At 62.0% G+C, this 12,722-nt stretch overlaps 1 protein-coding gene across 1 annotated transcript in view; it reads right to left on the bottom strand.

Moving 5' to 3' along the window:
* Positions 1 to 7,759: 7,759 nt before the first annotated feature.
* The window catches only part of LOC121057311 (carboxyl-terminal PDZ ligand of neuronal nitric oxide synthase protein-like), a 31,784-nt gene continuing 26,821 nt past the window's right edge, over positions 7,760 to 12,722 (bottom strand). The window contains exons 8-11 of the mRNA XM_040531261.1: positions 11,165 to 11,332; positions 10,714 to 10,879; positions 10,265 to 10,625; positions 7,760 to 9,742 (exon numbers count right to left, since the gene is read on the bottom strand). Coding sequence (XP_040387195.1) covers positions 9,253 to 9,742; positions 10,265 to 10,625; positions 10,714 to 10,879; positions 11,165 to 11,332 — 1,185 coding nt within the window. The 3' untranslated portion in view covers positions 7,760 to 9,252. The remainder of the gene's footprint in view (positions 9,743 to 10,264; positions 10,626 to 10,713; positions 10,880 to 11,164; positions 11,333 to 12,722) is intronic.

Raw genomic sequence — 12,722 nt, 5'->3', positions numbered from 1 at the left:
CAGCTTGTAGGGGTGATGTGGTGCTGCTTCAGTCGGAGCTGCTTTTCCAAATCGGGCCCTAAATTTCCCCGTGCCACCTTCTGATGTCTGTACAGGGATCTGGAAGCAGCACTGGGTGCCCGGGGGAGAAGCACTGTCCTGTGTCTGCTGCCATGGGGCGAGGCGCAGTGGGACGGGGCTCGGTGCCACGTGGGGTTGGAGCGAGGGAAGTGAGTAGCCATGGGAAGGTGATGAGAGGGGCCTGGGCTGAGCTGGTAGTGGGTGCATGGAGGTGGCAGCAGGACACCTGAGAGGCTCAGAAGCAGCAGAGAACCTCGGTGACTGCAAACCCCATCTCAGGGCTTGCTTCAGCCACCACAGGCCAGCTGCCCTGCGCATCCCTGGGGCGAGAGGCCTGAGCCTGGGTGCTGCTGGAGTCCCGTGTCCCTGGTGCTGCCAGGTGCCAGCCACCACAGAGGACGAGCAGCTCCCGCAGCGCGGTGCTACCGGGTGCTGGCGCCGTGCTGAGCCGCCCGCTGGTGAGCTGTGGGTGGCTGGGCTGTCGTGTGGTAGGCAAAGTGCTGCAGAACAAAACTGAATTGAAGTGATTCTTTCCCTCTCCCCTTGGCCTGCGAGGAAATCTTTTTCCATTTACTATAAAACATGGTCCTTAATAGTGCTGAAGTGTTCTATGTATTTTAAATAAACATGAGTGGATTTGAGCCCAGGAGGACATGAAAGAATGCAGCGTTTGCGGGGTACCGGCCCGGCACACATGTCAGCAATTTGGCTGCCTTGTGTACTTTGGCTTTTAAAAAAGCATTTAAAAGTAAACAAATGAAGGAAAATCTGGCAGCTGGATTTCAAAGTAAATTGCTTTCAGCTGATAGACCCTGTTTCCAGCTTGGTTGGGTAGTATCAAGCCGTACACATCCAGCGAGAAGAGCAAGCGGCCAAGGAGGAGAGCGGGGGTGGGAGGGAGAACAAAAGCAGGGAAGTTCTGTGGATTTAATTCTTCCATTTCCTTCCTTTGCACCAAACACTCCCTGCCTGTCACTGCCCTCATGTCAGACGGGCAAGCTCATACTTCAGACAGCAAATTGCGCTCCACCGTCTCCCAGCCCCTGCTCTGCTGGGGCTCGCTGCCTCCTCCGGCCAGGCTGGGAGCATCATACTTGGGCCAACGCTGTCCCCGTGTCCCCTCCAAAAGGCACGGCGAGGGCTCTGCGCTCTTGTCCTCGTGTCCTGCTGCCAGCCCCGCGGTGCAGCGGGGTGACCCCCACCCGCGCAGTCCCTGGTGCTGCCAGCCCCAGCAGGCATCGCCCCGCCAGCGAGGGAAGCAGAGCTGGAAGCGGCAGAGATAACACAGGCATCAGGAGTGCGGGCTGCGGCGAGGCCCTGCGCCTCCGGAAGGGCCTGGTGTGGCCCCGAAGGAGGAGACTCAGCAAATGCTGACAGATAATAACGAGGTCCCGGGCTGGACAAAGAGGGGAGGTTGCTGAGGTCACGCTTTGGCTCAGCTTCGGGCTCCTTCTGCTTTGACTCGCGTTTCCTCAAGTTTATAAAACTTTCTGTGGGTTGGTTCGGTGGAAAGGGCAGAGGAAACCGGTGGGTCTGCAATGCTGGCAGCGTGGGGCCAGGGCCGGGCTGCTCCACACACGCACAGACAATGTGCCCAGGGCTGTCCTGCTGGCACTGATGCTGCGATGCCACCCCAGGGCTGTAGGGCCCTGCAGCCCCCCGGGAGCAGCGTGTGGGTGCAGCAGGAGGAGGCAGCACAGGGACGGAGTCCCTGCAGCGCTCGGCATGCTGATCCCCACACCACATTGCAGGACCCCACTCTGCTCCCCGGCCGTGCTCATGGCAGAGGACACGGCTCCATGCGATGCTCCCTTTAAGTGTGCAATTAATCAGAAAGGCTCGCTCTAATGGCTTTCCTCCTCCTGTAACTCAGCAAATGGAGTCCCTTCCCGGCTCTCCTGGCCGCGCTGAGGTGCTGCCAGCTGTACCCCACAAGGGAAAAACGTGGCGAAACCTTCTGGGTGAGCAACGCTGAGTGCAAAAGGAGCCGGGGCTGAGGCAGCACCGCACGGCCGTGACGGGAGCCAGCCGGGCCGGCTGTGCCGAGCCGCAGGACAGCTCTCATTATCTCTTGGCACAGGAGGCCTCTGGCACTGGTGTTGGGAGCTGGCAGCGCCCGCACGCACCTGCCGGCACCAGTGGGCTCACCGGGAAGTTCCTGGCTCTCGTTAATGCCATGGAAAAATGTTTTTGAGGCTCCCCAAGTGGCCCGTTCCTCTCCGCCCTGGCACAGGCTCCAGCACCCTGCCCAGGCGCTCAGGGCCCAGCCCCAACACCACGGCCCTGAAAGCTGCAGGGAAGAGGCTGCAGGACACAATGCGAAAGCACCTTCTGGGTTCTGTAATTTCTTTTTCTTCCTCAGGTAGGCAAATGGGGCTAGAAGGCTAGAAGTGGGGACGTGGAGGATTCATTCGCATGGGGAAGCGGCTGCGGGTGGGTAAGGCTCCAGCCCTCGTTCAGAGGAATGGAAACAACCCCCAGCAAAGACAGTTGCTTGGATGTCCCTGTGATTAACGGGAAGAATATGTAAATGTATATAGCGGTTGCCATGGCTACCAGAGGCATTACGCGGGTGCTGGGGAAGGCAGAGCCCCCGGCCCAGCCCGGGTCAGGATTTGCATTCGTGGCGCAGCAGCACCCCGGCACCCCGTGGTGCTGGTGCAGAGCCACCAGGCTGCGCCCACCCCATGGCACTGCCACGTCCCCAGCACCCCCAGCAAGACCTGTGCACCCCTGCCCGGCAGGATTCATCCTGAGGGAGCGATGTTCCTCGGTCCCACGGGGCCACACAGCAGCACAAAGCTGGGAGCGGGATGGGGATGGGGCCTGCACACAGGTGCACCAACCCCCCAGAGCCACCCAGCCCCACCTCACACCAGGCCAAGCTCGTTGCTGGCTGATCCTATAAAGCTGGGAGGGGAAAGAATCTCCCCCTAGATGGAACCTGCAGAGCTGCCCCTGCCTGCCCCCAGGCCCTGGTAAGTGCTGTGGGCGCCATATTGTGTCATGTCACATCATGTCACTTACCCCTGAGGCTGTCACGAGCCCTGACAGCAAGGAGCCCCCGGGGGCTTCGTACCCTCAGTAGTGCTCGTGTCCATGCGCCAGCCCCAGGACCTGCTGGGCCACTGCAGTTGGAGGGAGAGAGCGAAACCAACCGGCCTTCAGCACCCTGACCCGAGAAGGTTCTGGCTGACAGCTGCTTGCACATCTCACTGCTGCTGCAGCATGAGCAAAGTGCTTTAAAAACCCTAAAAGAAAGCAGCATCCCCAGGTAATCTGAGAAATGGCACATTGGGGGGGGTGGGGGGCAGGAACTGAACCTAAACCTTGTGTGGGAAGGGGCTGCTTGGGAACATGTTGCTTGTCCCTCTGTACCCCACACTGGTGAGGCCCCACCTTGAGTGCTGTGCTCAGTTTTGGGCCCCTCAGCGAGCTGCTGGATGTGTTCAGAGTGGAGCAGTGAAGCTGGTGAAGGGTCTGGAAAAGGAGGCGAGGAGCGGCTGAGGGAGCTGGAGCAGGGGAGGCTGAGGGGAGGCATCCTTGCTCTCTACGCCTGCCTGAAAGGAGGCTGCGTGAGGAGGGTGCTGGTCTTGTTCTTGGGTGACAAGTGACAGGATGCGAAGAAATGGTCTCAGGTTGCACCAGGGGAGGTTTGGGTTAGACATCAGGAAGAATTTCCTCACGGAGAGGGTGATAGAGCATTGGAATGGGCTGCCCAGGGAGGTGGTGGAAGCGTTCAAGGGATGTGTGGCTGTGGCACTGAGGGACATGGTTTAGAGGTGGACTTGGTAGTGCTGGGTTGATGGTCGGACTGGATGATCTTAAGGGGCCTTTCCAACATAAATAATTCTAAGCTTTTGTTTAATGTCGAAAGTGTAAATTTCAATATTTACCCTCAAACTGCTTTGCCAACCCAAGCTGAAGCAAGGCTGTGAGTTATCTCTCAGAAGCCGAAGCCCCTGCTGTCAGGGTGGATGGGTGCCCTGTGCCTGACCGGCTGGGACCTGCAGTGCTGGCAGAGCCCGTGGGTGCCCCCGCACCGACAGCCCCTGTGCCTGTGGCCACTCCTGGCTTTGGGGGGCAGCAGGGGTGTGGGGACCTCGAAGGATGTGGGGATCTCCCTGGTCCCCTGTGGCCGGCCCTGGGCTCCTTCGCCTGTCCGAGTGCTCCGCTGTTGTTACAAATGGCAGGCGTGCACGCCTGGGCTCTCGTGTCTGCTATTTCCTTATAATTTAAGAGCCTTCCTCACATTAATCTTTTTATTTTTATTTTGACAAATGTATGTTTCCAGGAAGTTGCTGAGGTCAAAGCAGCATCTGTTGCTCGTTATTTTGGGGGATGCAGAGGGTCTTTGTGAGGGTTTCCAAAGCAACAAGGAATTAAGTGGTTTGTAAAGCGGAGACCAGGAATGAGGAGAGGGCTGGGGCTTCCCGAAAGGCAGCTGAAGATGCTGATGAAAATCAGATCAGCTCGCCTGTATTTTCTTGGAAACTTGATCTATTTTTCTTGTACAACTGTCAGCCTGACTCCCGTATTTCAAGCACTTGGCCGGAGCCAGCTCTGCGTTTTGGCGCTGGGATTAATGTGGCCCCGGTCAGACTCGCGTTCCCCGGCCCGCGCCGGCTGCTACGTGCTGCCCAGGAGCACGTGCGTGGCACCGGCCATAGCGTGCTCCGAGGGGCAGGGGCGAGTGAGGTACTGGGGACCGGTGGTGCGGGAACCCAGTGCGGTGCTGGCTGCAGACATGGGCGGGGACCCCTGGGACGGCCCTGGGTCCCCTGCACTGGGAACGGCCCTCATCCCCCAAAATGAGGGGCTTGGGGCTGAGCTCACACCTTGAATTGCCTGACACCCCTCCCAGGGGCACGATGCTGCTTTGATCGCCTGCTCTCGGGCAATGAGCTCAATCAGCAAAATCGGCTGAGAAATTGGTGCTGGGTCGGTCCTGAGGCCAGGGGCTCTTGTGCAGGGCTGGTGTAGCGGTGAAAGCTGCTTTTTCTTGCAAAACAACCCAAGGAGGGTCTGGTGCCAAGGCGAGGGCTGCTGAGGAGCCCAGGAGATTTATCGCTGAGGAAATACTTTCTCCAGCAACGGCCGACGGTCGCAGCAGGAACAATAGGAGATTCGCAACGTGAACAAAGCTGATTTCGTTCTTCTTTTTATCAATGCGTTTTCCTTGTGGATCCTCCCTTCCTGGAAGTGGGAGATGCAGCTTCCCCCGTGCGCTGGCTGTGTAATCAGCAGGAATGGCAATATCCTGGCTGGGAAGCGAGCTGTGAAACGCTGTCGCCCGCGCTGATTTATGAGCCCGGGATGGCGCAAGCTGTGGCAGCGGCCAGTGGCGGGGCTGGCCCAGGGACAAAATGCCAGGGCGCGTGCAATATCCACGTATTCTTTCTCCTCCTCACCGGGTCCCTGGGGAGCCCGCGAGAGGAAGTTAATGGATTAGACACACACGTTCCGTTTTATTTTATTTTTTATTGCCCTGTCTTTCCAAACGCCTTTAGCAGACACACGATGACAATAGGGCCAGGCGGCGAGCGTCCTGGCCGGGCAGGCGGGGGGGTCAGCAGCCTGCTTGCAGGAGGTCAATGCGATGCACGGCCGCTGTGGGGACACGGGGACGGACCTGTCCTGAGCGGGCTCTGGGCAGGGGCAGCACGAAAGTGGCTCCATGGCACCCATGAGCTGGGCACCACCATGGGAGCAGGCAGCCTCTGCGGGGCCCTGCTGCCGCCATCCCATCCCTGCCTGCCAGGCTCCCGCGCCCCCGCCGTGCCGCACCGTGCAGTCCTCACCCAGTGCCGGGAATATGAAATAATTATTCCAAGTGATCAGATTTTAATTATGCAACACAGAGGATGATTATTGTACGCCAAATTGGTGCCGAGTGCTTAGTTATGTATATGCCAAATTTAGTCTATACTATTATACCCAGTGGGTGGCCGTAGACAATCAGGAAGTAATTAGTTTTGCTGGAGGTTGTTCGCCTGCCTGGTTCGCTGTGCTGTCTGGGGAGCGTCTTGCTGCGCTCCGTGAATACCGCGGGCTTTGAGTTCAATACCGTCTTTTTGTGACAAGCTAATAAGCTGTCTGCATGGCGGCCTGTAATTAGCGCTGTCGATATTCATTTGGAAACCGAGACCGTGCGAAGCGTCTCTGCCGACGGTGCTTCCCTTTGTCGAGGCTCGGGGCCGGTCCCACCTCTCCTTCGAGGGACAGGGACACGGCCACATCCCGGGCACGTTGGCGAGGGAGCAGAGCCGCGGGGAGAGCACCACGATGTCCAGCCGCAGCCCGGAGGTGTGGGAGGTGCTGTGCAGCCGCACCTTCCTGGGAGGAGGGATCCTGCGGGGTCCCTGCTCACCTTCTGGGGTCTCGCCGGCAGAACCAGCGGTGCTCAGGGTTGTGCTGGCTGGGAGAAGCTGGAGCCACCGCGGCGTTGCCCCCGGGCAGCGTTTGGTGGCAGTGCTGTGGGGCATCGGGATGCGGCCGCCTCGGCAGAAATGGCCTGGGTCTGCCGGGCGGGAATTGCCTGAAGTATGGAGCAACTTTTACCTCTGTTACACAAAGGAAACTTTCCTCCTCTTTTTGTCAGAGATGCTCACTCCATTGAAATGATTGGCATACTGGAGAGCTGAGAAACTAAATTGTTTATACACTAATGAATAGAAGCTTGATTGCAAGATCCTGTTTGGAAAATTATAGTGCTGAATTGAAGCCGTACAATTACATCCAAAATGCTGCATATTCATTTCATCTGCTTTGCATAGAGATTAACAAGCGAGCCCTAAAGCAGACTCTGAAATTAAAGCTAACACCAGATTTAGTCACAGGTTACAAACTAAATGGCATTGTTTGATGGATATGAATCTTTACCACCTGCCTGCCTGATGATTGCTAGCAGCTTACCAGACAGCAAAGGAAAAAGTTTCTTCCCATGAAGGAAGCATAATAAAACGTGGGGTTGGACGTGCCCCCTCCCCGTGCGGCCCCGCCAGGCAGATGTCTCTGCGGAGGCTGTGTTTCCATCCCGCCCATCGGCCAAGCCCCCGAGGATGCCTTCGTCCTGGGCCCGTTCTGCTGCTGGCTGCATCCCCTCTGGGGGCATGGGCACTGCGGGTGGCCTGGGGGCATGGTGCTTGGGGTCCCTGTCCCCACCTGGGTCACACCCCACAGGGCTGGGCTTTGCCTCCTCGAGGGCTCTCCCTCCCTGTGCACCTGGGCTGGGCTTGGTTTGGGGCCACGATTTAGTTTGGGAGCAGGAACCAGGGTGTGGAAGGGCAGAGGGAGCTGTGGCTGCCCCGTCCCAGCTGGGAGCCTCAAGGGGTGTGGGGGCTGCAGTGGGTGGCAGCATCGGGTGCGGTGCAGTTGGGTGCAGGCACCGTGTGCTTGCGGGGTTTGCTCTGGAAATGGGCCCTGTCCCTGATGAGGAACCTGTCCCCCACGTGGCAGCACCTGTGGGGACACAAGGCCTCCTGCTATCCTCACTGGCATGGTGAGGGGCAGCAGCTGGGGCCCGTGTTTGTGCTGGGGCTGGCAGGGGAGCAGGCTGGAGGCCAGGGGCTGCCCTGGCTTCCAGCTGGGATCTCACTGCCCCAGGAAAACTTCACAGCCCCAGCCTGCACCCCAGGGCACTGACATGGCTGGGCGGCGAGACGTTTCCCGCGAGCAGGTCAGGGACCACAGCACTGGCTCTGCAAACCCGAGACGTTTATTTTCTTTAAAAGTCAGTTACCAAACAGTAGTGTACGTTATCTCCTAAGGAGCGGTCGCTCTGCCTCTACCATGCTAACGCACAGCCCGACCACAGCTCCACCAGCCCGCAGCTCCCACCACAGCGGTGCCAAGGGCCCTCTGCTGTCAGCTCCCGCTCGGCGGCTCCTGGCCAGCGCTGGGCCCCGTGGTGCTGTGCAGCCGGGGGGCCCTGGGGTCCCACCACCCCCTCGTGCTGCACCGGGACTGGGGCAGAGCTGCTCCGATTCTCCATCTCCTGACACTTCCCCACCTCGACCCTCCAGCACCTTCCCAAAGCCCCTCTCGCAGACACCCACATGAAGATCACCTCCCGGGGTCCCTCCCCAAAACCCGCCCCAGCTCCCGTGCTGCTGGGGGACGTGTGGCAGCACCCGGCATCCTCGGGTGTTCCCCCAGGGCTGGGTTTCTTCCTTAAACCTTCAGTATGCAAACTCATCCCCAGACATTCACACTTCCCAAACAAACCCAAACCGTACCGTAATGCCCCAACATGACATAGCAGCGTCCGCCTGCGGCCCCCGCCTGCTCAGAGGTACGCGAGGCTCAACCACGGAGCAGCTGCCTCCAACACTCCAAGGTGCAGGCAGCACCCGCTGCAGCAATGGGCTCTCCGGGCTCCCCTGCACCCGATCACCCCGTAGTGGCCTCCTGTGGGGCGGCCCCCAGCCCGCATGGGCAGCAGGAAAAGGCACCTTTGAGGGAGGCAGCGGTGGCATCGCCGCATGGGGACGTGGCAGCAGGAAAGTGAGGCTGCTGTCCCCAGAACAGGGCCGGTGTCAGGGCAGCGAAGCACCCGCTGGGGTGGCACATGGTGTTAGGGTGGATGGACTCTGATGGGCTGGGGTAGCAGCAGGAGCCTCGTGTCCGAGTATTTACAGCCCTGCCGTGCCCCTCCCCAGGAGCTCCAGGGATGTTTCTGGGGTGGGACAGGCGGGGTGACGGTGAGCACAGCACCGTGCGGTGACCGCTGGCTGGCTGGGAACCGCCTCAGAGCAAGCCCAACCAGTGCCATCCGCATCCAGCATGTCCTGGTGTCCAGCAGCACTGTTTGCACCCTCCCAAGACCCCCACAGGCCACCCCACCGCACGGGGGCCAGAGGAGGCAACCCTGCTGCAGGAAGTTTGGGGTGGCCCCGGGCTGTCAGCAGCAGGGACGTAGTGGTGAGCGTGGTCTGTGCCCCTGCCTGATAGCAGCAGCGAGAGCTCCCCAGAGGCAGGGACCCACGTGGCACCCCGAGCAGAGGCAGGACAGGCAGACAAGGACAGGGGACAGCAGGAGGGCAGTGTGAGCTGGTGCAGTGGGCAGGGACAGAGAAGGGACCTGCTGCCCAGCTGGGGCGCGAGGGCCCCCAACCCCAGCGCAGGTTGGGGAGAGGTGTGGATGGAGCCGCTGGGGCTGCCTCCAGCCAGCTGCCACACGCCGTGGTCCGACTAAGAGGGGACCCTGCTGGGCCCCACCGCAGTGTCCAGCTCCGGTTCCAGCAGCTCATCTTCTGAGAAGCTGATGTGTAGGCAGGTGTCGTCCACAGGAGAGAAGGGCGGTATGCTGTCTGTGGGGCTCACCAGCACAGCCAAGTCCTTGCCCAGGACCTCACTGGCTGCCGGGTCGTGGCAGCTGGCTGGTGGGGACGTGTGCCCGTTCTCCCCAGCCCTGTCCTTGCTGAGAACACGTTGGAAGGTCCTGGAGGGGACGGGCTCTGTGCTGGCGGCAGCGCTCCAAGCAGGAGTCCTTGTCTCGGAGTCCAAGAGGGTGAGGGAGCTGGCAGTGATGTTGGTGAGGCTGGACACGCTGGGGCTGGGAAGGCTCACGTGGGCAGTGCTCTCGGGCTTAGCCTCCACTTCCAGGCTCGGGGAGGTCTTGCTTGACCTCTTGCGTAGGATGGGTGGCGGCGGGTTCAGCTTGGGAATGGGCTGCTGCCGCCTGGGAAGCAAGAGCAGAGAGGAGGTGATGGGCAAGTAGTTACTTACCTGTGCAGATGGCTCGGTCCGGCTGCCCCAGGCTCTCCAAAAGGCAGACGCCTTTTGTGGCTCGGTTCAGTGCAACCCATCGCTGCGTATGTTGGAGCTGGGGTGCTGCAGTGGTGCGGCATTGACCACATCGCTCCAGTTGGACAGGAGCAGGACAGGCAGTGACCCTCATCCCTGTCCCCAGGGGTGGAGACGGTGGATTCCACACCCCAGCTCTGCCCTCCTGGTCTCAGCCAGCGCACAGACCCTGTGCTGCCCGTCCCTGCCCCTGAGCCACGGGACCAAGAGCACAGCCCTCCCTCCCCGGGCAGCTGTGAGCGCCCTGCTGCAGGCGCTGTGCTGTTGTACTGCTTTTGGCTGGGATAAAGTTAATTTTCTTCATATTAATTCGTGTGGCGCTACATTTTGGATTAGCGATGAAAGCACCGCGGTGCTCCCGCTCCGGCAGGTGGGAGCAGAGGCAGCGGAGCCCCACCTGTCCTCGTCCCCTCTGTCCGCGTCCTCTGCCTTCTGCCGGCCGCTCCCGTTGAGCAGAGCCACGTCGCTGACCTCGGAGCCCTCCACGCGCCTGCCGAGCCCGTCCTGCCCCTCCAGCGCGGCGGCCAGGCTCTCGTCCCCCTCCTTGCTGCCGAAGCAGGGGCCGCCCCTCTCCAGGCCCAGCAGGTTGAGGTAGGAATCCCCAGCGCCCAGGGCCGACAGCGAGCGGGGGCCCACGGGGCTGCCCAGGACGCTGGCGGGCGTGGAGGTGGAGGGCAGGGCGATGTCCAGGCTGTAGTGGTTCTTCAGGTTGAGGGACAGCGACTGCGCCAGGGACAGGTTCTGCAGCGAGCGGTCAACTGCGGCGACGGGGAGAGAGCCGAGGGGTGAGCGAGGAGCCGCGATTGTCCCCGGAGCTGGCAGCGCCCGGTCCCCGCGCCCGCTCACCCGGCTGCCGGCGCTGTGCCCGGCTCTCCAGCGCCTTCAGCTGCCGCACCAGCAGCGAGACGTGCTGCAGCAGGTCGCGGTTGGTCAGCAGCAGCTGCCGCACCCGGGCCTGCGCCTCGATGCGCGCCGCCGTCTCTGCCGCCAGCTGGTCCTTCAGCAGCTGCACCTGCGGGGCGGGACGGGGCTGCGGGGCCGGAGCCTCCCCGGGCGCCCCCGGAGCATCCCCGGGTCCCCCGGGGCCCTCCCCGGAGCGTCCTCGGGTCCCCCCCCCCCCCCCCCCGGCCCAGCTCCCCGGGCACCCCCCGGCTCTGCGCGGGGCTTGGGCGCCCTCTGCCGGTCCTCGGGGCCCCCGCGGGCCGGGAGCGGCTGCCCGGTACCACTCGGTCCCGTCCCGGTCCTGCGGGGCGAGGAGAGGGGCTGGGGGTGTCCCCCGGGACGGCAGGACCCGTACCTGAGCCACCGCCACCTGCGTCTGCTGCTGCTGCTGGAGGAGCTGCTGCTGGAGGAGCTGGAGGCAGTGCTGGGAGGCCAGCGGCGTGATGGAGGCCGAGGAGCAGGGGCTGCCGGGGCTGAGCAGCTGCTGCGAGCCGGCCGGGCACAGGGAGCAGCTCTCGGGGTCCTGGCAAGGGGAAAACGCCCGGTGGGAGGGTTGGTTAGCTCGGGCTGGGGTTCAGACAGCAGCTCCCCAGGAGTTCGCTGGGGCCTCGCGGCACTGCCTGTGGGGGGGCAGAGCTGTCCCCGCAGCCCTGGCACTGCAGGAGCGTTGAGGGGGGCAGTCCTGGGTGCTGTGCATCTGTGTGAGAACGTTTTGGAGCGAGCCCAGCTCCCTGCTTCCCCCAGGCAGCAGCATCCCTCAGGGCTGCCTGAGCCTGGCTGCAGCGCGGAGCAGGGAGGGCAGGGCGCTGGGACGGGGGCGGCCGGCAGCCACCCAAAAGCCCCCCCTGCCTTCCCCACACCACCCAGACCCAGGGTGGGCACTGCTCGCTGTGCAGCTGCCAGAAACAGCCCTCGTGTCCACGCTGTGCTGTGCGCCCCCAGCCCCCGGCATCCCAGCGTGGGCGCTGCAGAGCCCCGGCCAGCGCAGCGCAGGGATGGTGACCCCACGGCCATGTCACCTCCTGGGCAGCGCGGTGGCACCAGGGCAGCAGCGGTCAGATCCACACCTAAACGTTAAAGCAGAGCAAAGCCCAGCCTTCTGAGCCAAGGAAATAAATCCAATTGAATGCATTTCATCGCAGCTGTTTGCAGCCAGGCTCTGCAAGCGATACAATTGTGTGAAATGAAATGATGCCATTAAGGCAGCCAGGAAACGCTCGCTGAACAGATCTGCAGAGCAGCTATTCATTACGGCGTGCCCACGGCCAGCACCGAGCGCACCCTTGGTGCCTTCACTGCGGAGGCCGGGCTGCCCCGAGGGATGCTGCTGCCTGGGGGAAGCAGGGAGCTGGGGTCACTGCCAGAGCACTGACAGGCGACCGCTGCAGACCAGCCCTGGGGCCCAGAAACCCACCTGCACGGCGCAGAAATGCTCGCCTTGCTGGAGACACCTCTTAGTCTCCCCCTGTTAACAGGGCGCTGCTGCTGCTGGGGTCCCTGCCTTGTTTTCCCTTTCCAGCGCTGTGTGATACTCTCAGTGCACTCAGTCAGGACCCTCCTGTGCTCTGCCCTGCACCAGGGGACTCTCACGGGTTGGGGAAGCTCTCGGTCACAGCCTAGCCACAGGTCAGCTGGATGCTGAGCAGCCAGCCCTGCCGTGGGTCTGCCCAGGGAGACGGGGGTGCTTCGCCCATGGTGGTGACAGCCCTGGCTGGCTCTGCGTGCTCTGCGAGCCCGAGCTGCCTCGTGGCGTGGGGCACAGGGCTCTGTCTGGTCAAGGCGTGCTTCAGCTGCTGAGCTGCCCCGGGGCGCCGGGAAGGTGGGCTCTGCAGGGGGGTCTGCATAGAAGAACCCTCCCCAAAACATCGTGAGCAGAAGGACATCAGCAGCATCCTCAGCTTGGCCCCGTGCAC

The sequence above is a fragment of the Cygnus olor genome, chromosome 19, assembly GCF_009769625.2.
Source record: "Cygnus olor isolate bCygOlo1 chromosome 19, bCygOlo1.pri.v2, whole genome shotgun sequence".
Lineage (NCBI taxonomy): Eukaryota > Metazoa > Chordata > Aves > Anseriformes > Anatidae > Cygnus > Cygnus olor.
Note: the sequence above shows the minus strand (reverse complement) of the source record. Positions and strands in the feature narration are given on the sequence as shown.